Genomic DNA, 26545 nt, shown 5'->3' with positions numbered 1-26545 from the left:
TTGTTTACCAAACGCCCTAACCAAAGTCTCAAGGTCCACTATAACGTGACGAAATGTCCAAAAGTTCCGTTACAGTCAGTAGAAACATGTCAAACGATGTACTGAATCAATCTTTAGAATGTTGTTAACTTCTTATGGCTGCAGTCCCGTTAACGGGATCGATATGACAACAGCCAGTCCAAGTGCAGGGCGCCAAATTCAAAAACCAGAAATCTCATAATTAAAATTCCTCAGACATTCATGTGTCTTATATCATTTTCAAGGTAATCTTGTTGTTAATCCCACCAAAGTGTCCGATTTCAAATAGGCTTTTCAGCGAAAGCACTACAAACAATTATGTTAGGTCACCACAAAACCAAAAATAATCACAGCCATTTTCCCAGCTAAAGATAGCTTCACAAAAAACAGAATAGAGATAAAATGAATCACTAACCTTCGATTATTTTCATCAGATGACACTCATAGGACTTCATGTTACACAATACATGCATGTTTTGTTTGATTGTTTTATATAAATATGAATTTAATCTGAGTTTACTTTGAGGCTACAAGATTCACTAAATGCAAAAACATCAAGTGACTTTGCATAGCCCATCGTTTCAACATGAATACTCATCATAAATATAGATGATAATACAAGTTATACACATTGAATTATAGATATACCTCTCCTTAATGCAACCGCTATGTCAGATTTCAAAAAAACTTTACGGAAAAATAATTGCACGCTATAATCTGAGACAGCACCCAATAGTAACATACCACAGCTGCAAAGATGGCGTCACTATAAACAATAAAATACATGATAAATATTCCATTACCTTTGATGTAGATCAGAAAGCACACCAGGAATCCCAGGTCCACAATAAATGTTTGTTTTGTTCGAAAAAATCCGTTATGTCCAAATACCTTCTTTTGTTAGCGCGTCTGGTTTACATATCCAAACGCTAATTCTGGTCAGCGTTATATCGGACAAAAACTTCAAAATGTGATATTACCGGTTGAAGAAACATTTCAAACTAAGTACTGAATCAATCATTAGGATGTTTTTAACATATAGCTTCAATAAAGTTCCAACCGGAGTATTCCTTCTTGTCTGCGTGAGCAATGGAAAGTCAGTGCCTTGCATGAAGAAAAGGCATGATCAGGGCATGGCTGCTTGATGGACACCTGACTGATTCTGCTCTCATTCTCTCCCACAACATCATAGAAGTCTCATTGGAATTTCTATTGATTGCTGACATCTAGTGGAACCCCTAGGCAGTGCAACATCATTCATAACTCAATTGGATTTCTTAAGGGACTCTGGTGAATACAGACAAGCTCAGATTTCTGACTTCCTGTTTTGATTTCAACTCAGGATTTTGCCTGCCAATATGAGTTCTGTTAATCTCACAGACATAATTCAAACAGTTTTAGAAACTTTAGAGTGTTTTCTATCCAATACTAATAATAATATGCAAATATTAGGAACTATGACTAAGGAGCAGGCCGTTTGAAATGGGCACCTTTCATCCAAGCTACTCAATACTGCCCCTTCAGCCATAAGAAGTTTTAACATACATCTTGAATAACGTTCCAACCGGAGAATTACATCGACTTCAATTGACCGATGGAACGGAGCTCACTCTCACGTGAACGCGCCAGTTCAATGCGTGGGCACCTCATGGAAGTGATTACACATTCCTGTCTCCTTCTGCCTCCTTTCACATTAGAGTCATCAGACTAAGTTCTATTGACTGTTGACATCTAGTGGAAGCCGTAGGAAGTGAAAACCCATCCATATCTCTGTATTTTCAATGAGAGCTTGGTTGAAAATCTGGCACCCCCAGAATATATCCAAACAGGAAGTGGAACTTCTCAGGTTTTTGCCTGCCATATGAGTTCTGTTATACTCACAGACATAATTCAAACCGTTTTAGAAACGTCAGAGTGTTTTCTATCCAATACTAATAATAATATGCATATATTAGCAACTAGGACATAGGAGCAGGCCATTTACTCTGGGCACCTCTGTGCACCTTTCATCCAAGCTACTCAATACTGCCCCTTCAGCCATAAGAAGTTAACGCTAGTTAGCATTGGCTCGCAAAACTACCTCTAACTTCCTTCACACTGGACAGCGACATAAATGATATCCACTAGTTCAGGTATTCCCAACTGGGGTGGGGGTACGTGCAATGCCGTCGGGGGTACGCCAAATAAATTCACATTTAAAAAAATATATATATATATATATAAAATGTATTTTAAAAAATCACATTTTCAAACAGTACATTTATATTTTCCAACGGGGCTATACATTTGGGTGTTTTTTTCTCTCTCGCCTGAGTAGCCTCGTTTCACTGCCAAAATTAAACCATCTAGTGTTAAGCGAATTAACACAATGTCATACATATATTTAGAAACGAAACATGATCATTTGATAAAATAAGCCACTATACAGACAATGCCTTCATCAAACAACACTTTCACGACAGTGACATGGCAGGAGATGTTTTGAAACAATTACTGCTTTGCATACAAGCCAGTGAATTATATGCATTACAGCTGGATGAGTCAACAGACGTGGCGGGCCTGGCACAGCTCCTGGTATATGTCTGTTACGTTTAAGGGGGGTCAATTGAGGAAGACATCCTCTTCTGCAAACCACGACAACATGAGACGATATTTTTAAAGTACTGGACAGCTTTGGAACATCAACTGGACATTGGAGGTCAAGATGTTGGTATCAGTACTGATGGTGCAAAAGCCATGACAGGGAGACATAGTGGCGTGGTAACACCCATGCAAGCAGTTGCTCCTGATGCCACTTGGGTGCACTGCAGCATCCACCGAGAGGTTCTTGCTGCCAAGGGAATGCCTGACAGCTTGAAAAATGCTTTGGACACTACAGTAAAAATAGTTAACTTTGTTAAAGCAAGGCCCCTGAACTCTCGTATTTTCTGCATTATGCAATGATATGGGCAGCGACCTTGTAATTCTTTTACAACATACAGAAAGAAGTGTGCTGGTTATCAAGGGGCAAAGTATTGACACGTTTTTTTTAATTGAGAGACGAGCTTAAAGTTTTCTTTACTGACCATAATTTGCACTTGTCTGAATGCTTGCATGAATGATGAGTGTCTCACACAACTGGCCTATCCGGGTGATGTTTTTTTCTCACCTGAATGATCTGAGTCTTGGATTACAGGGACTTTCCACAACTATATTCAATGTGCGGGACAAAATTGAGGCTATGATTAAGAAGGTGGAGCCCATTTCTGTCTGCATTAACAAGGACAACAGACAGGCCTTTCTTCATTTTTTAATTGTGTGCAAATAAACAAGATTATGTACAATGTCAAATGTGATATAGCGAAGCACCTGAGTGAGCTGGGTGTGTAATAACGCAGGTACTTTCCCGAAACGGAGAACACAAACAACTGGATTTGTTATCTCTTTCATGCCCTGCCTCCAGTCCAGTAACCGATGTCTGAACAAGAGAGCCTCATTGAAATTGCAACAATCGGTTCTGTGAAAATTTAATCAGAAGCCACTGCCAGATTTCTGGATAGGGCTGCGCTTAGTTTCTTGCCTTGGCAAATCGCACTGTTAAGACACTGATGCCTTTGCAACCACATACCTATGTGAGTGTATTCTCGGCCATCACTAGCATAAAACTAAATACAGGCATAGACTGGAAAATTATTTAAGACAGACTCTCCCCAATACAACCCAACATTGCAGAGTAATGTGCATCCTTTCAAGCACACCCTTTTCATTAACCTGTGGTGTTATTCACAATTTTCAATTAAAAAATAATTTTGCCATCTTAAATATAAAACCTTAAGAGCAAAATTATTATATTATTTGTGCACTGGTCCTATAAGAGCTCTTTGTCACTTCCAACAAGCTGGGTTGTGACGACAACTCACACTCATTCTTATGTGTAATAAATGTATTGTATAGTGTGTGGCAGGCTTACAATGATGGAAAAAAACAACATTTGCGAGTGCACTGACCCTGGTGCAAGAGCTGTAGGTTGAATTATTATAATTTTTTACCCCTTTTTTTCTCCCCAATTTCGTGGTATCCAATTGTAGTAGTTAGTCTTGTCTCATCGCTGCAACTCCCGTACGGACTCGGGAGAGGCAAAGGTCGAGAGCCATGCGTCCTCCGAAACCCAACCTAGCCGCACTGCTTCTTGACATAACGCACATCCAACCCGGAAGCCAGCCGCACCAATGTGTCGGAGGAAACACCGTACACCTTGCGACCTGGTCAGTGTGCACCGCGCCCGGCCCGCCACAGGAGTCGCTAGTGCGCGATGAGACAAGGATATCCCTGCCGGCCAAACCCTCCCTAACCCGGATGACGCTGGGCCAATTGTGCGTCGCCCCATGGACCTCCCGGTCGTGGCCGGCTGCGACAGAGCCTGGGCTCGAACCCAGAATCTCTGGTGGCACAGCTAGACCACTGCGCCACCCGGGAGGCCGAGGTTGAATGTTTGAAGGGGTACGGGACTATAAAAGGTTTGGGAACCACTGCACTAGTTCATCTGACTCTGGGGAAGTAGATGAAGGGCCTCATTGCTAAAATACCGAAGTATCCCTTTAATGTGTATTGGGCTTGACCATATTGGCTTTAATCAGGGCTGATCAAATAGTGAGTGGATGTTCTCATTCCTTACTATGGCAATTTTTCTGATGTGAGGTAATTCCTTCGTCAGGAAGTGGGTGCTGGTGGCGGAGCTGACCCACATGGAGCAGCACTTCCCGTCCATCAGGAGGAAGCTGGACGGGTTTGAGGAGAGGATGAGGGCCCTAGACATGGCCAAGCAGGTCAGACAGCACCACTCCCTGGAGAGCTACTGCAACCTGGAGCAGGTACACACACGCACTAAACTTCACCTCCTGGTTGTAGTGGCACTTAAAGGAAAACAATGTGTGTTTGTGTTAAACAGTTGCTGGAGACCCTGCAGGCTCCTGTGTACGTCCAGTCTTTTGACCTGAAGTGTCTGTTTCTGGGCAGAAGTGAGTTGAAGTTGACCTGAATTACAATTTGAATGCCCATACTGTAGCTATGTGGACTGACCTAAACTCTGCTACTATAGCTTGAACTCGCATCTGACCTAAGGCCTGTGTGTTTCAGCTGTATAGTTCAGCAAGATGAGCCTGAAGATCAACATTCGGAATGCCAAGATTGCTCCCGAGTGGCGCAGCGGTCTAAGGCGCTGCATCTCTGTAGTGACGCATCTAGCACTGACACCCTGGTTCGAATCCAGGCTGTATCACAACTGGCCGTGATTGGGAGTCCCATAGGGCGGCGCACAATTGGCCCAGCATCGTAAATAAGAATTTGTTCTTAACTGACTTGCCTAGTTAAACATATATTTTTTTTATGTAAGTCTTGTAATTGACAATTTTTTTAGGGTTTGTTTTTTAAAAAAAAATTTTTTTTACATGGTTTAAGTGACTTGAGTCTGACAGAGGAGAGCGAGAGAGGCCCAGCAGCAGGCAGAGCCCAACAGGAATGATGAGACCTCCCCCATCCAGCAATAGAGACCCTGTTCCCCCTCCAGGAGCAGGAAAGCTTGTGGATGACTAGGCCTACCCGGGACCCCTGTCCCAGCCCTGGCCCTCACCCCATCTCAGATTCTGGACCCAACGTCATAATGGAGGAGATTATAGGAGATTGAACAAGGCGACAAAGGGAATTTAAATCCAGCCATCAACTCACCACATCCAAAACCACTGCAGCTAGGTTCTCAACTGGAGGTTAGTGGCAATATCACAGTAACAAGTGCAAGTGTTTGTTATATTTTAGCCTCCCCAAAGATAAAATAAATAAATAATAATATACAGTACATATATTGTTAGGATTAGATTATTTGGTCAAATTCAGCTAAAAATTATTAATTCAGGAAAGCTGTTCCCAAATATTCCTACAAATAAAGAGACGTGATTGTGTCTCAATGTAATCAAAGTAGGAAATTGTTTATTTTCAAATACAATCTGTTTTTGGTTTTTACTTATGGTCAATTTGCAGTGTACAAATTATGTTCCAACCACCCGCTCAGACAAAAATCGTCCCGCGGCCGAATCTAGTTGCCTACCCCTTGTGTTGAGCGCATGTTAGTGCATGTCTGTTGAGGTAAACCGCACCCCATTATCCAGAGAATAATAATGGTGTTTTTTGGTTCCTGGTTGTAGTTATCCCAGCACACCTGTCTGAGCTGCAAAGGCCACTGAGAGCCCAGAGGAGCAACAAGAAGATCCAGGATGACCTCCCACCTGTCAGTCAGGGCAAAGCTAGAGTAGAGGAGAGAAGTATGTCTAGTCTGGACACTGTTGATCTACACAACACACATTTCACATGACAACATACACAACAGTTTCTCTCTTGCGCCGTCTCGCCCTCTGACCTGCGAGCGGTCGCTCCACCTGGACAGCCACAACGTGTGACTTCATCTCCTAATACCTGACAGGAGTCATGGTCATAAAGGTGACGCCACATCACACACACCACACTGTTGAGTGTTGTGGAATATTTAACACTTTCTCTGTACTAACCTTTCTTCTCTCTCTCTGAGAACACAGAGCAGCGGTGCCTTCAAAACGGGACACCTGACCCAGAAAACCAGACCCCTTCCTTTGACCGGTTTGTCTCCCCTCCCAAGCCGGCCCCATGTACCAACCCCTCCCCAGATAGAAATTAATAGTTTATCACCATTTGATGTTTTCTGCTTTGAACTGGACAAATTTTACAGAAATGATAAATGAGCCCCATTGAACACAAATTAAGGCCAGGCTAAACACCACATAAGGGACAGAGTTTTACTGTGTGTGTGTTGCAAATGTATTTCTTGCACTTGATGCATGTGTACTGTTTTCCTGTCCTTCTTGGGTTCTCACACATTGCAGTGCTTCTTCTTATTGCTACCGGCTGCAATCTAGAATGATAAACACTTAGTTCAGGAATTTTACTAACATCTCATTCTCATATATACACTGCTCAAAAAAATAAAGGGAACACTTAAACAACACAATGTAACTCCAAGTCAATCACACTTCTGTGAAATCAAACTGTCCACTTAGGAAGCAACACTGATTGACAATAAATTTCACATGCTGTTGTGCAAATGGAATAGACAACAGGTGGAAATTATAGGCAATTAGCAAGACACCCCCAATAAAGGAGTGGTTCTGCAGGTGGTGACCACAGACCACTTCTCAGTTCCTATGCTTCCTGGCTGATGTTTTGGTCACTTTTGAATGCTGGCGGTGCTTTCACTCTAGTGGTAGCATGAGACAGAGTCTACAACCCACACAAGTGGCTCAGGTAGTGCAGCTCATCCAGGATGGCACATCAATGCGAGCTGTGGCAAGAAGGTTTGCTGTGTCTGTCAGCGTAGTGTCCAGAGCATGGAGGCGCTACCAGGAGACAGGCCAGTACATCAGGAGACGTGGAGGAGGCCGTAGGAGGGCAACAACCCAGCAGCAGGACCGCTACCTCCGCCTTTGTGCAAGGAGGAGCACTGCCAAAGCCCTGCAAAATGACCTCCAGCAGGCCACAAATGTGCATGTGTCTGCTCAAACGGTCAGAAACAGACTCCATGAGGGTGGTATGAGGGCCCGACGTCCACAGGTGGGGGTTGTGCTTACAGCCCAACACCGTGCAGGACGTTTGGCATTTGCCAGAGAACACCAAGATTGGCAAATTCGCCACTGGCGCCCTGTGCTGTTCACAGATGAAAGCAGGTTCACACTGAGCACATGTGACAGACGTGACAGTGTGGAGACGCCGTGGAGAACGTTCTGCTGCCTGCAACATCCTCCAGCATGACCGGTTTGGCGGTGGGTCAGTCATGGTGTGGGGTGGCATTTCTTTGGGGGGCCGCACAGCCCTCCATGGGCTCGCCAGAGGTAGCCTGACTGCCATTAGGTACCGAGATGAGATCCTCAGACCCCTTGTGAGACCATATGCTGGTGCGGTTGGCCCTGGGTTCTTTCTAATGCAAGACAATGCTAGACCTCATGTGGCTGGAGTGTGTCAGTAGTTCCTGCAAGAGGAAGGCATTGATGCTATGGACTGGCCCGCCCGTTCCCCAGACCTGAATCCAATTGAGCACATCTGGGACATCATGTCTCGCTCCATCCACCAACGCCACGTTGCACCACAGACTGTCCAGGAGTTGGCGGATGCTTTAGTCCAGGTCTGGGAGGAGATCCCTCAGGAGACCATCCGCCACCTCATCAGGAGCATGCCCAGGCGTTGTAGGGAGGTCATACAGGCACGTGGAGGCCACACACACTACTGAGCCTCATTTTGACTTGTTTTAAGGACATTACATCAAAGTTGGATCAGCCTGTAGTGTGGTTTTCCACTTTAATTTTGAGTGTGACTCCAAATCCAGACCTCCATGGGTTGATAAATTTGATTTCCATTGATAATGTTTGTGTGATTTTGTTGTCAGCACATTCAACTATGTAAAGAAAAAAGTATTTAATAAGAATAGTTCATTCATTCAGATCTAGGATGTGTTATTTTAGTGTTCCCTTTATTTTTTTGAGCAGTGTAGTTACAGCAGGCCAAGGTAGAAGAGTCAGACACACACACATGCAACATAAGTCACACTTCCGGTATTGGAGTTTTTGGTTCTGTGGGTCGGGCGGATGGGTCACCAGCATCCTTCTGAATCCTCACGATGGCTGTAGCTGGGGTCCTTGGGAAATGTTGCCTCCTCTGGATGAGGTCTTACCAATGCCTTGCTCAGCGCCTCGAATGCGCCGTCTCCGCTGGCGCTTCCCTCTGTCCACCCTTCCTTTTGTAGTATTGTAAGCCATTATGGTTTTTGATGTTCCAGGCCACATTCTCCCATCCCTATGCAGCGTAATCATGAGTATCACATTTGCCTTTCTTTGTCACGTAGGACACTAGGGACGTGAACACAAACTAGGCCTGTTCCATGTATTCATCAGCTGAGGTGGGAGCTCTGGCTTATTTTTTTATTTTTTTCATACTGTTCCTACCATCTTCAACTTCCTCTTGAGCTCCTGTCTCAGCTTATACGAAGTAAAAAAGTTACGTTTCACCTACACCCACACTTATTACCCTTGGGTCCTGAAGACATATGTAGGAGGGTGCACTCTATGAAAATGTGTTATTTACAGAAAATGAGCCAAGGCCAAATAGTCTCAGGTAAAAAAAAAAATATATCATTTTTATTTTAAACACTGAAAATGGCTCCCACAGACCCGCACAAGGCTACATGTGTGAAAAAGTAACATTCTGAGTAACAAATAAAACAATTCCCCCCCCCCCCCCCCTCAGTGTTACAGTATGTCAAGTTTAACACACAAGCAATATCTTTGGGCTACAATGCTCATTATTACATTGTACACGTTCTGCCTGTGTTGGCATAATTGATCTCTTTCAGGCAGAGCGTACATCTGGCATCCACCTTATCGACAGAGGGAAAGTGTGGTGTTCCCTTCACCTCTATTGGCATCCATCTTAAGCCAGGCCCAGCTACACTTGATCCCTGTATCCACTTGTTTAACATTTCACAGATTGCCAGGGTCCAGTGAGCAACTAACATTATAGCTTGAACGTCAAGGAGTCGTATACCAGTTAATAATATAGCTAATTGGTTCCTCGATAACATTAGCCATCTGTCTAACTTTGTTGGACAGCTAGTTTTCACACCATAAACTAAGTTCAATAATGTTGCTCAACATTTCTTTGGCTAGCTGACGGATAATTCGATCCAGCTAATGTAGCAAGATAACAAATCTTGTTCCACCACACTTGCTCCCTCACCTCAAACTTTCCAAATGTCTGTTTTTTGGTTACAGCTCAAGTATGCTTCTTCACCAAATCAAACTCTCTTTCCAGAGCACGTGCTGATGCAGCAACTAGCAAGATGGTTGGCTCTTCAGTCTCGTGCTGCATTCTGTTATATGAACGATTGGATGGGCCCAGGCCTTGGATACAGACATTATTACTCCAAACACACATCACTGGTTATCGTACAGCCATTAGTGACCCAAACACACATATTAGACAAGCTGTTGGGCTTCGCTGGTCTCAATCCGGTCAGACACGTGGACTGCCCACACACACCTCACCGTGGACCCAATCCTCACTGGAGATTGGAGCATAAGTAAATCCCATTGACGTGCAAAAGTTTGTTACAGAAAGGAATAGGGTGGCTTTATTTCCTTCCAATTCATCTTTAGTCAGTTTTCACATACGCAAAAATAACATCTTGCCTCATCTCCCTGTCAGATCCCGGCCCATCTGTATAGATTTCCCTGTAAGGCCATCAAGGTGTAAGTGGCGGGCTTCAGACCCCCGCCTCAAACTGGAGGAGCGCCTGTCCTACCGGCCAGAGTGGGCATGAACCCTGCTGCACCGCATCTGTTACCGTGAACAACATCTGCCTTAGTTACCACTGTCATATCAGTGTAAATCATAACAAGCTGGATACAATGACACATTATGTAGTTATTGTAGTGGATTATTTGCATGCCCTGTCACTGGCAACAGTGGCCTCTGCACAACCAGGGTGATAGCAGAAGTCTATGTACTGTGGTTATTCCCCATATACCATTTAGGTAATTGTGAGATCTTGATGCAGTTAGCCATCTCAATAAACCACGTGTAGTTTTAATGATAATGGTGTTGTCTCAGGCCACTGAGCTGGCTGTGTTCCTGTATGAGGATGCAGCTCTGGTCTACCTGCCTCTGGTGGAGAAAGGACTGGCTGACACTACAGCAAAAGTCAAAAGGTGGGTTTGACACTCACTTGGGAGTGCTTTTCAAAGAAAGTTTAACATATGTGAACACTGCTCAGTTTGCTAGCTTAAACAATGTCAAGTCTTTCTGTAGTCTGCATATGAAATCCAGTACATCTCACTTCTCTCCAAAGTTCTGAAGAACGTGTCCACATCACAGGAGTTTCCCCGTTTGTTGTGCATTGAGATTTATGCTGCCAAAAAGATGAAGTACTTTGTGATACATTTTATTTAAAGTTTAGTTTTTTTAGCAGAATGTGTAAAGGGCAGACCACTTTTCTAAATATTTTACATCTGAAATACTGTATGAAGGGTACAGAAGTATTAGTTTAATTTTAAACTGCTTCAATGTTTTACTCTTAAAACAATACCTGAATGTGCTCACTGATTTGATTAAACATTTATTTTACAAAGAAAATAAATATGGATTAGACATTTTTACAAGTCACTCACTACATTCAACTCAAACATACTAAAAACCTATGTCAAACAACTCTCACACCAACAGAAATGTCCAACTGTGCTTCAGCTTTAGTTCCCATGGCGATACCTCATATTGCATAAACAATCCTAGGGCCTGTTGTCCATGACAATGTTACCATCCTTGTCTTTAAGTCTGAGGCGTCCGGTGGGGTAGCGGGTCTCCTGTCTGCCATCGGTATAGACCGTTTTCAAAGTGCCATCTGGGTACTCCCTCCTCTTATAGTCTGCTGTGTGGATCTCCTTCTGGCCTGTGTTGAACTGGATCTCCTTACTGCCATCCCTGGAGGAGAACATGAGAACAGTGGTGAAAGATACGAGACAGAAAAAAAACAACTACAACCACTGACATGATCAGATGCATGCTAGAGTATGTCGGTGACGTATAGCTATATAGACAGGGGCGTGAGCTCTGTGGACTTACAAGTTAACTTGTATGATGGTCCCGTCAGTGAGGACACTCTCCTCCCTCCCATCTGGATAGAGATTCTTGACTGTCTGGTCAGGGAATGTGATCTCCTTACGGCCATCAGGGAAATGCTTCTCTGCAGAAGGAAATGAGGACTTACACACGTTTAAAGCAGAACAGTGATGGCGGGGATAATTTACATTTAATAGTAAAATAACATTACTGTCAAATAAATGCAATCAAGTCTCACCAGTCTGGTTGTTGGGGAACTGCAGAACCTCGATGCCATTAGGATAGGTGGTGTGAGTGGTCTGGGCATCCGCATAGTAGTAGATCTGTAAGAGGACTATATTAGTTGAGACACTTACACGTATATCTGGGATTCATGCAAGTCTAATATCCCATTAACACCACTGAATATGAAAGGTGTTGCCAGGGAAGGGTCACTGTCAATGACTCACCACTCTCTGGTCAGCCATGACCTGCTTGATGTCCCCGTTGAAGAAGGTGACTTTGACTGTCAGTCCGTCCGCTGACACCTCCTTCCTGGTCCCATTGGGAAAGATGATGAGTCTCCCTCCACAGGCCAGAACCCTCTCCATCTAAGACAATAACACATACCCCAGTCAATGGAAAGCACTTTGAGCTCCTGGAAAATCACTATATAAATCCAATAATACAATCTATTAGCGAGACAATAACGTATTTGAGTGACAAACTGAATTCAAAAGTATTTTCACAGAATTTCCTCCCAATCCTCGTTCCCCCTCACCTTTCCATCAGAGTGGGTGAGGACATCCTGACCTGGCTCTTGTTGCTCGTTGACCTCTGTCTCAGTCTGCAGACCTCGAGCCCTCTGTGTGTAAAGCCAGACAGTCTACATTCAGACACCGCAGCATACCTCAAAGGTGGTGTATACACACAGATCCTATTAAATTACTAATAGAGTTGTAATATGTAATTATATGGGTGTATAGCAGTGTTGAGCCATCCCATGGAGGTGCTTTCATTAAATAATCAGACTCCAGTGATTTAACTCACAGGGGACAGGTTGTTTGAGTCGTCGTGGCTCTGTGCTGGGTGGTGGCTCCTGGTCAAAGATTCTGGTCTATCTGAGCTGTAAATGTGAGCGGGGCTGGGTGCTGGTGTAGGGCCTGACCTCTTCAGGATGCCCCTGATACCTCCTGTTAGACAGACAATGTAGAACAATACCTCTACCAAAATACAGAATATTTACCTCCCTTTGTTGAATCCATAGTAAATCTCATGATCAGTCCATATTCAGGGATGCAAACTGGTGAGGGCCCAAAAAGGTGACAGTTTTTTGTTGTTGTACTGAAACATGCAAAAAATCCCTGCTTGGGGGAAATGCAGGTTTTACCTAATTGAACAAAGAATATGATCTACATGATCAGTCTGTGTGTAGTGGTTCATGTGAACTTAACTCACTGCTAAAAAAAATGTAAGGAAAGCATTCCAATGTTATTTGTTGCCTAGACTTTACTGCAAATGACACTCAAGTCTTGAGAAAAAAACAATACACTAATATTGCTGTTAGCCATGACAGCCTTTATAATAGAATGCTTGTGACCACACACATCTAAATATTGCACTTGAGAGAAAAACATCTTAAGTAGAAATAGAACGAAAACAGGCATTCTATTTTTGCTCTATTATAGTGGTCACTATAGTCGACATCGATCAAGCGCGCAAGGCTACAGGTGTGCAAAAATAACGTTCACCGAGTAAAAAAAATGCAATAATACCCCCTCACTCACAAGTGTTACTGTCAAGTTCAACACAACAAAAGCAATATCTTTGGGCTACACTGCACATTATTACATTGTACACTTTCTGCCTGTGGACATCTGTTCTACAATGTGCCAGCAGAGCATGATACCCTTTGCTGGCATAAATTCTCTTTCAGGCAGAGTACACCTGGCATACCCTTTTTTATCCACTATATTGAGAAAGCGGGAAAGGGTGTGGTGTTTCTTTCACCTCTATAGTGGCATCCAGCTTAAACCAGGTCCAACTCTAGCTACACTTAACTGTTTAACAATCAACGCCTCATTTTCACTTAACTCTGTCATTCTGAAAATGAACTTAATGTAATGTAGGAAAATAGTTCACAGATAGTAGTTAGTTCGTTAGCTAGTTAACATTTCACACAGATTGCCAGTAAGCAACTAACGCATTATAACTTGAGGAACGGCAAGGAGTCGTACAAAGTTGCCAGTTAACATGATAGCAAATTGGTTACGTTCAGTGGCGGGGGGGGGGGGGGCAGTGCTCCTGTGACAATTTTGGACCCCCTTGTGGGGTATGAAAATGTGTAAATGTGGAGTATGAAATAATTTTTACATAACTCATTTTTGATATTGTTCTTTTTTTACATCCGTTATTAGACAGTGGCAACGATGATGATTATGAACATGGTCTTTTGCCTGCTAATGCCTGCAATGCAGTGAAGAAAACGATATGACAACAATAACGTCTAATGTAACTGGCCCCTCTAACAGTACAACTGGCCCCAGCTTGGCCCCCCCAGTTGAAATGGTCTAGAACCGCCACTGGTTACATTAGGTTACTAACGTTTGCTCATCTGATGTTGTGACATTAGCTGGCAAACGTTAGTTGTCTGACTTTATTAGCCAGCTAATTTTCACCCCAAACTAAATTATTTGATCAGTTAAGTTGGCTAATGTTGCGCAACATTTCTCTGGCAAGCTATAACGGATAATTCGATGCAGCTAGCAAGATACTTAACAATACTTGTTCCACCACACTTTCTCCCTCAACTCAAACCAAATGCCAGTTTTCGGTTACAGCTCATTACGTAGACTTCATCACCTGTCTCCATGGTCAGAGTTCTCACCTACCTCTTCGTTAATGTTCTGGGGACGCGCTGCTGTAAATTAACTGGCAAACTGCCTTTCCACGCCTCTTTCCAGAGCGCATGCTGATGCTGTAACTAGCAAATTGGTTGTCCTTTCTCTCTTCAGTCACGTGCTACATTCTATTATGTGAAAAGTTGGCTGAGCCTGGAATACAGCCAGTATTGCTCAAAACGCGCATCACTCGTTCGGATACAGCCAGTAGTCAACCAAAGCCCCCCCCCACACACAAACTTTTCTCATCGGATCTACAGGAATGTCACCTATTTTGGATTCAAAACGGCAAACTTCGCAGAAAGGTGACTAGTTTGCATCCCTGATAATGCAGCTACCTTCCTTGTACCTTGAGTGGTGGGGCTGTGTCCTGATGGGCTGCCTTTAGAGGAGATGCTGCTCTGTGGTTGGCTGCTCCTCACCGTGTCAGGAGGACTCTGAACAAACAAATACACACTGCGTTAGGGTTGTTATCCTGAGTCCGGCACAGGACAGAGAATTTAACCACCGCCAGAACACAGACAAACTGGAAAATCACAAGAAAGTGGAAGTAGTGAATCTGTAAACTCACTGCCAATTTGAGGCACTTGGCTTCAAGAGCAATGTAACTGTCCAACGGCCTGGGTCCCTCCCTCTCTCTCTCCTTCTCCCTCCTGTCGTTCTCTCTTTCGCTGTCTGTCCCAATCTTCCTCCAGGTGCTGAGGCGTAGTTTCTCCATGGTGCGGACCTCGTCTTTCAGGTTGCTGTTGTCTGAGCTCAGGGAGTCTATCTGCTGCCGGAGACGATTATGTGTGGTGGACCAGCGGCTCTCTCTCCGCTTCAACTCCTCCTGCAGGAAACTCAGCTGCTTCTTCATGGCCTGAGGGCGACAGGGCAGGGTTAATGGGGGTTATAAGAACTCTTCAAAATAAAAGGGGAAAGTATCTCTCACCTGGATCTCGTCACGCTCCCTCTTGTCTGGTATGGCTCTTGCGGCAGAGGCATGCCTCTCAAACACCTTGCGTTCCTTCTGCAGCTTCTTGGTCTCCTCCCTTTTGAACTCCTCAAACTTGGCCAGCTCCTCAGCCTTCCGCTGATCAAACTCTGCACACTCCTTCCTGGAATAGAGACCAAATCTGTTTGTCAGACACATTTATACCCTAGATGAATCCATTTAATATAAATTTTGTAACAAAGCTTTATAGAGAACCATAGATGGGTGGGTCTTTTTAGCAACAAAATGCAGAAAAGAAACGAGGTTGGCTAAAGCCCTATTTGGACAGGATTACTTTTACTGGCGGTCGGATAATGTATTTATGTGCACAAGCAAAAAAAAACACCACTCCAAATGTTCATTGAAAACGTAAATACATTTGCACAATGAGCACTTGTCTCAAATACATCGTTACATTTGTTAGTTGGTTAGCTAGCTAGCTATTTGTTTGTGCAACAAGAGTCAAAGCACCTCAAAACAAGATATTGTATCAATAACAAGATGCAACGAGGTGAAACAAGCCACCTACGATTCCACACATGGCTGCCTCTTGTCGTTGTTGCTAGCTATCTGACCTTCCAGAATCATAAAACCACACAGCATTCTGCCTCTGCGATGTGTGCTCATTGTTTTTGTGAAGTTGTCAGGCAATCCGTCTATTGAGGGAAACCCTGCCCATTCTAGTTCAGACCAAATGCTTGTTACCGGAGTTTCTCCTGGTTCTTTTCATTCTCCTGTCTGAGTCTGGCCAAGGCAGCATTCTCTGTCCTGAAACGTTCGATCTCCAGCTCCAGCTCCACCAGCCTCTCCCTCAGCTGCCTGGACTGCTGCTGGCCTGACCACACACAAAACAAAATAGTTTTATGCTGGTGCTACCATCTTTAGAGAAAAAAGTCAGAGCCCTGCTGTTGACGTACTCCATTGAGTTAAGAGTGTATGCACTGTCTCACCTGATCCGTCCTCAGTCTTCCTAGGTTCTGGTGGAGAAGGGGCCTGGGTTTTGGGCTTTAGCGAGGGGAACAGCCTGGCCATGAGCTGGGAAGCGGGAGGGGGATCTGGCTCCTGGTTGGCTGCTGTGATAACAGACATCCTCTCCAGCTCCGCCCCTTTGGCCACAGCCACCTTTCTCTTCAGTGTCCTCTCTGAGGGTGAAATGTCATTCACTGTTGCTGTGGGAGTGTGTCGGTTTCCTGTTGCAGCGCCTCTTGTTCTGCTGTCGTCCTCAACGATGCTGCCAGCCTCCTCCAGGTCGTTCCAGGTGTCATCGTCATCAAACACCAACAGACCCTCGTGGTCCCCCTCTTCTCTGTCCTCCAAAAGGGTGGAGTCGTCAAGGTCACTCTCCCCACCCTCCTCTGCCTGGCTTGAACCTCCCTCTCTGTCCTGATATGACCTCTTGTCGTATGGAGGGTTGGATGCAGGGAGCGGGTTTTCCCAGAGGTTGCTGGAAACTGTAGTCTGGTATGACGGTCGGGCTACTTCCTCCCGATCCCTGAATTCAGAGCTGCTGTGGAACAAGATGTCAGAGATTTCCTCATGTTTGCCGTCGCTCACTTCATCTTCTTCCTCCTCATCCTCATTAGTGGCTTTGCTGTTTTCCCTCATTACCCCCTTTGCCCTCACAGCAGATACTCCTGGTGATACAGATAAGCTGGTCCCTGTGCCTTGGCCACTTCTACTGGTGCCCCGGCTGTGAACCCCTTTAGGCAGCGAGGGGGATTTGATGGGCGTGGAGGAGAGGCGTCGCGGATGGCTCCCCCTGCTGCCCTGAAGGGGGTGTTGCTGGTCCAGCTGCAGCACCTGTAGGTTTACATTTCAATTTATTAAGCAACAGTGTAGCCTAAATACTCTGTGGTCGGTTCAGTGTTTCCACTGCAATTATTTTGCTGCGGTGCTGCAGCGCGGAAAAATCGTTGACACCACGCAAAAAAATATTTCTGCTGAGGCGCACATTGAAGATGTTAGAACAGTCCACATTTCCCCCCCAAAAAAACTTTTTTACTTTTCCTCTGCAAACAAAACAAGTAATTTATAGAAAAGTATTCTATTATGGTGTCCGATTTTATCTAGTTGGCTTGTTGTGTGTTATATGCGAGAAATATTCCTCTCGTGGCGCATTCATGTTGTAAGTGCCATAGGGAGGGAAACAGCAACAATTTTTGCAATCGAAAACAAAAGTTTTATTGGCATTTTTCTAAAAGAGCGGGAACTGCACAATTTTAAACCCAGAGTTTTTAGCAGTGGCATGGTTAAGCATGTTACCTCTACGCAATTAGCAGTGAGTGCATAGGGGAGACTGGAGCTAAATGTAACACCGGTGAGACAGATAATATTTTTAGTTGAGCAAGAGTAGTGGCAACAAGGGGGAGAAATGGTGATTTGAAGTTTGTGAGAAGTCCAGGCAGGGGACATATTACACCAGGTGGCAAGTTCTCTCAACAGGTATAACTACATTATATTCACTGTGTTTATGCATGATAATAATTAGTTAAAAGATCTAATTTGGGATCTGGCTAATGATTAGCCCAATAGGGTAAATGCAGATAGGCAACCCCATGCTTCAGCCTATTTATTTGCACTTTGCTGCATCTGTTGAGCTACAGGTACATGTTTATTGTTAATGGCATACCTGATAACATGGACCATGCATAGGCTATATACATGGCCCAATATGCTAAAATAATTAAACACAATTTTACAAATATGTTATTGGGCTCATTCTGGAGGTGGAAATGTATATTTTAGGTGTCAGTTAGCATACTTTTACTTTCATTTTGGCGTAGAATGCCCCCCTCCCCTCAACAACCTACAATTATTTCCAGAGGAAACACTGGGCCAGTTTTAGGTACACCACCCTGTTTCACAGAAATGGTTTGCTCCTACAGACAGTGAGTCACATGGCTTGCTATATAATATAAAGAAGTCTGACAGGCAGAGGCATTGAGTTACTGTTCGATTGAACTTTAGAATGGGCAAAACGAGTGACATAAGCAACTTTGAGCATGGTATGATCGTCGGTGCCAGCCACGCCAGTATCTCACAAACATCCGGCCTCCTGGGCAATTCACGCACAAGTGTCTAGGGATTACAGAGAATGGTGCGACAAACAACAGTCAGGGGCATTCCTGTGGACGAAAACAGCTTGTTGATGAGCGGTCGAATGAGAATGGCAAGAATCGGCCAAAAACAGGCAAATAACGGCGCAGTACAACAGTGTGCAGAATGGCATCTCGGAACACACAACTCGTCGGTCCTTGTCATGGATGGGCTATTGCAGCAGATGACCACACCGGGTTCCACTCCTATCAGCTAAAAACAAGAAGCGGCTCCAGTAGGCACACGATCACAAACACTGGACAATTGAAGAGTGGAAAAACATTGCCTGGTCTGATAAATCATGCTGATGGCTGAATCAGGATTTGGTGTAAGCAGCATGAGTCCATGGCCCCATCCTGCCTGGTGTCAACTAGAGGTCGACCGATTATGATTTTTCACAATTTAGTCTCAAATAAATAATGAAACATGTTAAATTTGGTTTAAATAATGCAAAAACAGTGTTGGAGAAGAAAGTAAAAGTGCAATATGTGCCATGTAAAAAAGCTAACGTTTAAGTTCCTTGCTCAGAACATATGAAAGCTGGTGGTTCCTTTTAACATGAGTCTTCAATATTCCCAGGTAAGAAGTTTTAGGTTGTAGCTATTATAGGACTATTTCTCTCTATACCATTTGTATTTCATATACCTTTGACTATTGGACGTTCTAATTGGTACTTTAGTATTGCCAGCCTAATCTCGGGAGTTGATAAGCTTGAAGTCATAAACAGCGCAATGCTTGAAGCACAGCGAAGAGTGTGGTAGTTAATGTTACATATAGGGACAGATGTAATACTATAGAGCATACATGTGTTCATCAGACCACAGGAGAAGATGACACTTGGTGCATCTGCTAGCTCTGATGAGGGAAGTACAAAGGCCAAAGACATAGACCCATAAGACAGCTAGACATACCAAAGTCAGAGGGACACACAAAGGAGGGTGCCAGCCAAATGACCAACAGATGGACTACAGGCATAGTAAATATATCATTCTTAGGACATGAAAGGGTCCCGCCACCATTAGAACATAACCAAAAGCAGATGGACTGAGGGAAGTAACTTCATTGGCATGTGGGATGGACTCATATGCTGTATGTGTATAAGAACAGAGCCAGTGCTTAGGGAGATTGGCTGTTCCGCGGACCAGCACGGCTTATGATATTTTGTATTAAAGTCTATATTGAATTCACAAGTTCTTGTAAGAGTGTTATATTTCTGAGACAATTCTCCACGACATATCTGGCGAGCTTGCCAGGAGATGAAGGGACCTCGGAGAGTGGCGTTCCGGGCTGGTGACAGTTTCTCTGGACAATCTTGCAAACAGGTGGCCACCCAACTATAAGAAGGTAAGCTTGGACTTACATAGTTAAATGTTTGTGTAAATTGCTTCAGAGATCCTGTCTCAGCGAGAAGGGCGTCAAGTAGGTCTCTCTTTAAAATTCCTAAAAACCCAGTAAACGCTAAGAGCTTTTGAATTCAATGAATTGCATGCATGTGTGATTTTGGGGGTTGTTAAATGTAAATATGTGTGTGCATTTGTAGAGACTAGGTGAGTAGGGGCTGTGAACCTTGCCGGTGTGGGGCTGCTGCTGCCTGCTCATATGGTCAAAACAGATAAATAAGTAGTTAGAAAGTCCACAAATATCGCCCTTTAAAAAGGAAAATTAGAAAGGGGTCTGCCTGGGTGGCATAATTCACGGCTACCGCCCCTGTTGAGAAGAGGGGGACTGAACGGGTGAATAGATAGGGCGCGGAAGAACGCTGACCCGATTTGGCGGGGTTCAACTGCAAAATAAATCCTGCGGATAAAACGCTCCGTCTAGCTAAACGGGGGTCTGTAAATCGGTAGGTCACGACACGATATTGCTCTGAAACAGAACAGAGGCCAGTATTGGGTGGGTGAATAGGGTATGAAGACATGCTGACCCGATTAGGCAGTAGTCTCGTCATACCGTGAAAAATCCTATAGGAAAATACCGGCTTATGTCGAGGAAGTGAATTAAGTAAAGGAGGGAAAAACTATAGGTCGTTTTAGGTAAAACGAAGGAGTGAAATTCTTACTGGTTGGTAGGTGATCAAATAATTATGTCATGCAATAAAATGCAAATGAATTACTTAAAAATCATACAATGTGATTTTCTGGATTTTTGTTTTAGATTCCGTCTCTCACAGTTGAAGTGGACCTATGATAAAAAAATTACAGACCCCTACATGCTTTGTAAGTAGGAAAACCTGCAAAATCGGCAGTGTATCAAATACTTGTTCTCCCCAGTGTATATGAGAAATCACCACCTTGGTAAAATTAGTTGGAGGAAAAGCAAAATGTAACATATTGGTGTTTTCAATTTCTGAGGGCAAGATACAGATAACCTGGGATTAGGAAGAAACTATGCGTTCTGTGGCATGGCTAAAACTTTTATCGCATGGTCAGGAAAAGGGGATTATAATTTTGTTAGACATTCTATACTGTCATTCTCTGAAACTGCTAAGACGCTTATAGAATAAAATCAATATAAAAGTAATACTATTGGCTTGCTGATTAAAAGGTAACATTGTGAATGTTAACAAAATGTACACTTTCTTTTCCAGAAGAAGGGGTTTCATTTTCTCTGGTCAAAATCTCATTGGAGACTGCGGTACTGGGGAAAGCAGTTAGAGATAGTCGGCCGCTTTAAAAGTATCTGGATAAGGCTATAAATGGAGTTCCGGATAAGTGAGAACAGTTCCTGTGTGTTCTTGACCTATGGTACACTAGTAGGTACACACCATATACCGGGAATGAATATGCGAGTGGATTTATTTTGGAAGGGGTTTTTTCAATTCAGTTTCAAATTGGGTATGCAGAAGGATGGAAATGTTTTTGAAAATGTATTTAAGTTGTTTCTAAAGAAAAGGGAGTGGAAACATTTTAATGGTGTCAAATGCCCTGAATCCTAAGAATTTCTCGTGAAGACTGATCAACTTCACTAGAAATTGTTGGAACAGGTGGGATTTAATTATAAAATTATTAGGAAACACCAGTCTCTATTCAAAGTGTACAATTACTTTGAAATTCTATTATTTCCTTGGGAAAATTATGAAGAGTTGTAATCTTAAATTGACTAGTTACTCAAATAGGTTAATTTTTTTATTTAACATGGGTTCATAGGTAAGATTATCAGTTCCCTGGGGTTATGGTCTTTGGGTAAATACACAAATGTGCTTTGTTCATTCTGCATATAAAAGGGAAATATATGTTAAAAAGGGATGACAGTTACTCCAAATGGTTTATTGGAGTGTGGGTTTCTGCGAGGGTTATGTTGATACCTACATAATCTGTAACTCGTCTGAGAGACCGCCAGTAGAATAAGGGAGTTATCATGGAAGGTGACGTCAGAATGCTTTAATGCATGGGAGAGATATTTTCACCACAACAAGTGTGTGTGAAGCTCAAACCCACCCTAACCGGCTGAAGAGTGAGGGACAACTGTGTCTGATGACCTGTATCTGAAATAGACATGCTGGAATGATATGTGCTGGGAGAAGAAAGACTAAAGGGGAATGGGTTACTGACCTGTCATTACCAGGCCACTCATGACAGAAAAACAGGGGCTATTTGGAAAATAGATATTACTGGTACTAAAAGTTTTTTAGTATAAATGTAAATTATTAAAGAGATGAAAAAATAGAATAGAACGACTGTTATCCTGAATTTGGGTTGGACAAGTTATAATTTGGATATAGAACTGTTTAAATTTACTAGGCCTAGGGAAGCTCTGGAAACTAATCCTGAGACAGGGTGGTTGACAGAACTTACAGAATATTAGTTTAAAGGTTTTTTGTTTCCTTTGTTTTATTATGTCATTAGAATTTTAATGATAAATTGTATTGAATAATTAATTGAATAAAAGGTATAGTCTGTTGTGCGATAACACCCAAGGATAAAGGAGAAAGAGACCAACATAACATGGGCATAGAATGAAACGTATGGACATTTTCCCCAGGTTTAGTTACATTACAAATTGTGGTAATTTATTGCAAATATGAAGTTATTATAATTTATTTTCTCTTTTTTCTTATTTGGTCAATTTATTTTTGTTTTGGAGGAACATAAGTGTGTATATTGTCCCTGAGGGACTGTTATAAATTGACTAAAATTGATTTGAGAATGTTTTAGTATGTATCAAACTATGGAAGGAAATTAGGAGTAGTGACTTATGTGTATTGGGTTAGAAAAACTGTGACTACATTGGGAATATGAGGGGGCTCATAAATGAAGGTTATGGTAGTGGAGGGGTGTTATTTCTAGAAACAATGTATATTATTAGAGGAGATAACTCACAGAAAAGGAAGGACAGCTGGCTGTGTAAAAAATAAGGATATAAAATATAGGGACAATTCTAAAGTAAATTGAACATTACACATACCTAGATTATGGTAAAAGTGATAAGTGGTGGCATTTTGAACACTAAAACCTTTGCTAAAGAAACTTATGACTTAGTTTTGTTAGGATTGGATATTCTTCCAACTGGAAGACACTTGAATGATTACATGTCATTCTTACAGCAGTTGCTGTAGGGACCATAATTTGGCTATCATTATGAATATTTCTGTGGCAGGAGGCCAGGTATTTGAGACAGAATGTTTACATAGGGCTGTTATTTAAATATTAAGAATGTGATCTTGCTATAAGAAAGTCTGTTGAGAGAGAGAGAGAGAGAGAAGAGAGAAGAGAGAAGAGAGAAGAGAGAAGAGAGAGGAGAGAGGAGAGAGAGAGAGAGAGAGAGAGAGAGAGAGAGAGAGAGAGAGAGAGAGAGAGAGAGAGAGAGAGAGAGAGAGAGAGAGAGAGAGAGAGAGAGGAGAGAGAGAGGAGAGAGAGAGTCATGATCAGATGATCAGATGAGCTCCTGCATTTTTCAGCATTTTCTTTAAAAAAGATAGATTTAGAGTTAGTTACTCTTGGATTTTTTGTGGAACTGAGAGAGATACAGCTTCAACTGTATTCAACTGTAACTGACTTGATACAGCTTCAACTAGCACTGACGTGTCAAGTGAGAGGTGTCAAAGACCATTAGCCCAACAATGGCAGGAGAGTCGAATAGTCTACCCCAACCAAATGGAGAGGCCTTAGAAGCTCCCTCCTGCTGTTCAGAGGTAATTAAAATACAGTACCCTGTGAGTGTAAAGAATGATAAGGCAAGAAAAGAGCACAAAATGAAGCTCCTTATGGAAAATCAAGAGACACTTTTTGCTGACTATTACAAAAATGGGAACATCAGCAACCTTATCTTCCACACAAACCATCCCCTGGCATGGCACAGTGCTATATTAGCACACTACCCCTCTGTTGAGAGGGGGGGGTTAACGAGGGGTGGAAACTCAGGATACTTGACAACGAGGACTCTGAGTCAGCTAACATAAATCTATATAAGTCTGGAACAGTATTGGTACAGGGCAACCCCAAACAGTTTCAGCTGGACTTTCACCTAATCAAAGAATTAGCCCAGCAGGAGAAGCTCTCCCTTGATAAAGATACCCCCACCCCAAGCGGGTCAGACCAGACCTCTTCATCATATAACCCCACAGACGAGCAACCCTCAGCAGACAGTCAACCTCCCAGTACAGAGCACTTCTCCCTCATTGAAATGAAGGATAAATTCACCCAGCTGGAGGTAAGGCAGGTGGAGCTGGAACAGCAGGTGATTACACTCCAGTCAGCACAGACCCAGACAACAGTCCAGCACAACAACCCCTTAACCAGACCAGGAGAGCTGGAGGTGGAGAGAGACATATCTGCACTCTGGACAGTGGTGAGACAACTTCAACAGGAGAAAGAGCAGAAGCAGGAGCAGAACAAAGCACTAGAGGAGAGGTCAGACTGCTGGAGGAGAGGGAGAGGGGGATGGAGGAGAGGATCAGACTGCTGGAGGAGAGGTTGAGGGGGATGGCATGTGACAGAGAACAACCCACTAGGGAGGTGGCCATCCCCACAGAGACGCCAGCAGAACAGCCCACCTCAGCACTGGACAAAAGTCTCGACACCACAGCAGAACAGTCCACACCAGACCCTGACCATAGAGTCAACATCACAGCAGAACAGACAAAAGAAAAACCCCAAGCCCAGCAGCTCTCACCCCCCCTGAGCACCCCCCCTGTCAGCCACCCTGATAGCCCTCCTGACAACCCCCCCACACCCACTGAGAACAAACACAAGACACAGATTGTTCTCCTTATGGACTCAAATGGGAAATATATAGAAGAAAAAAACCTTTTTCCCAAACACAGTGTGTCTAAACTCTGGTGTCCAAACACCCAGTGCGCCCTAGACCTTCTGTCTGAGGACAAACTAGGCTCACCTAGCCACATAATAATACACACAGGCACAAACGACCTGAGAGCACAGCAGGAAAGGGTGGCCACAGCACTGAAGGGAGTGATTGAAAAAGCTTCTTCTACTTTCCCCAATGCACAAGTGGTTATCTCCACCCTGCTACCACGAAAAGACTTCCACCCTGCTACAATACAGCGGGTAAACGCAAGCATTTCCCGTGACTGTGCCTCAAAACCAAATGTTTTCCTGGCCCACCACTCCACCCTGGACTTGAACAGCCTCTATGACCAGGTCCACCTCTATAAGGCAGCAGTGCCCACCTTTGCCCGGACTCTAAAGGACATCGCTCTCAAACGCAGCCCCAACACTTCACACAGGAGCAACAGATCAATAGACACCCCACCCAGACCAGCGAGACACCCTCCAAGACCTGCAGGACCCCCCCGTGGACCTACACATAGAGGACCCACGCCAAGAGGACTTACATCCAGACCACAGCACCCCCAGACACATCCACACCCCCACCCCAACCAATCAACACCCCCCCACATCAACCATGCCCACACCCCATTTAGGCCCCCTCAGATCAGACCTATGCCACTCCTGCCCACCCCATGCACCCCACCCCCGCAAAGAGGGCATCAACATGGAAGTCACACATACGCCCAGGTAGTGAGCGGGCAAACAGGCCCAACCCCCACTCTTACACTCGCCCAAGCCAACGGCATGTACCAGATGCTCAGCAGGCTCTGCTCACACTTACTGGCCTGAGGCCAAACCACACGGCCAACAACATTGGACACTTTATGGAACAAAAAGCCTTCACTATATCATCCTGGAATATCCAAGGCCTGAGGTCATCTGCCTTTGGCCTAAAGAGCAGGAACCCGGACTTCACCAAAGAAATCGGTAATGCAGACATTGTCATCCTGCAAGAAACATGGTATAGCGGAGACGGACCCACTGGTTGCCCTCTAGGTTACAGAGAGCTGGTAGTCCCATCCACCAAACTACCAGGTGTGAAAAAGGGAAGGGACTCAGGGGGAATGCTAATTTGGTATAGAGCAGACCTAACTCACTCCATTAAATTAATCAAAACAGGAACATTTTACATTTGGCTAGAAATTCAAAAGGAAATTATCTTAACAGAGAAAAATGTCCTCCTGTGTGCTACCTATATCCCCCCACTAGAATCCCCATACTTTAATAAAGACAGCTTCTCCATCCTGGAGTGGGAAATCAATCATTTCCAGGCCCAGGGACATGTATTAGTCTGTGGCGACCTAAATACCAGAACTGGACAAGAACCTGACACCCTCAGCACACAGGGGGACAAACACCTGCCTGCAGGTGACAGCATTCCCTCCCCCATATGCCCCCCTAGGCACAACTATGACAACATAACCAACAAAAACGGGTCACAACTCCTGCAGCTCTGTCGCACGCTGGGTATGTACATAGTCAATGGTAGGCTTCGAGGGGACTCCTATGGTAGGTTCACCTATAGCTCATCTCTTGGCAGTAGCACTGTAGACTACTTTATCACTGACCTCAACCCAGAGTCTCTCAGAGCGTTCACAGTCAGCCCACTGACACCCCTATCAGAC

General features: G+C 43.9%; 1 protein-coding gene across 1 annotated transcript in view; it reads right to left on the bottom strand.

Moving 5' to 3' along the window:
* Positions 1-10394: 10394 nt before the first annotated feature.
* The window catches only part of LOC120064086 (centromere protein J-like), a 32394-nt gene continuing 16243 nt past the window's right edge, over positions 10395-26545 (bottom strand). The window contains exons 8-18 of the mRNA XM_039014432.1: positions 16485-17334; positions 16240-16369; positions 15493-15658; positions 15133-15420; positions 14911-14998; positions 12712-12854; positions 12443-12526; positions 12132-12272; positions 11921-12005; positions 11686-11806; positions 10395-11544 (exon numbers count right to left, since the gene is read on the bottom strand). Of these exons, the coding sequence (XP_038870360.1) occupies positions 11352-11544; positions 11686-11806; positions 11921-12005; positions 12132-12272; positions 12443-12526; positions 12712-12854; positions 14911-14998; positions 15133-15420; positions 15493-15658; positions 16240-16369; positions 16485-17334 (2289 nt within the window). The 3' untranslated portion in view covers positions 10395-11351. The remainder of the gene's footprint in view (positions 11545-11685; positions 11807-11920; positions 12006-12131; positions 12273-12442; positions 12527-12711; positions 12855-14910; positions 14999-15132; positions 15421-15492; positions 15659-16239; positions 16370-16484; positions 17335-26545) is intronic.

This window comes from Salvelinus namaycush, chromosome 19 (assembly GCF_016432855.1).
Source record: "Salvelinus namaycush isolate Seneca chromosome 19, SaNama_1.0, whole genome shotgun sequence".
NCBI classification, from domain to species: Eukaryota; Metazoa; Chordata; class Actinopteri; order Salmoniformes; family Salmonidae; genus Salvelinus; species Salvelinus namaycush.
Note: the sequence above shows the minus strand (reverse complement) of the source record. Positions and strands in the feature narration are given on the sequence as shown.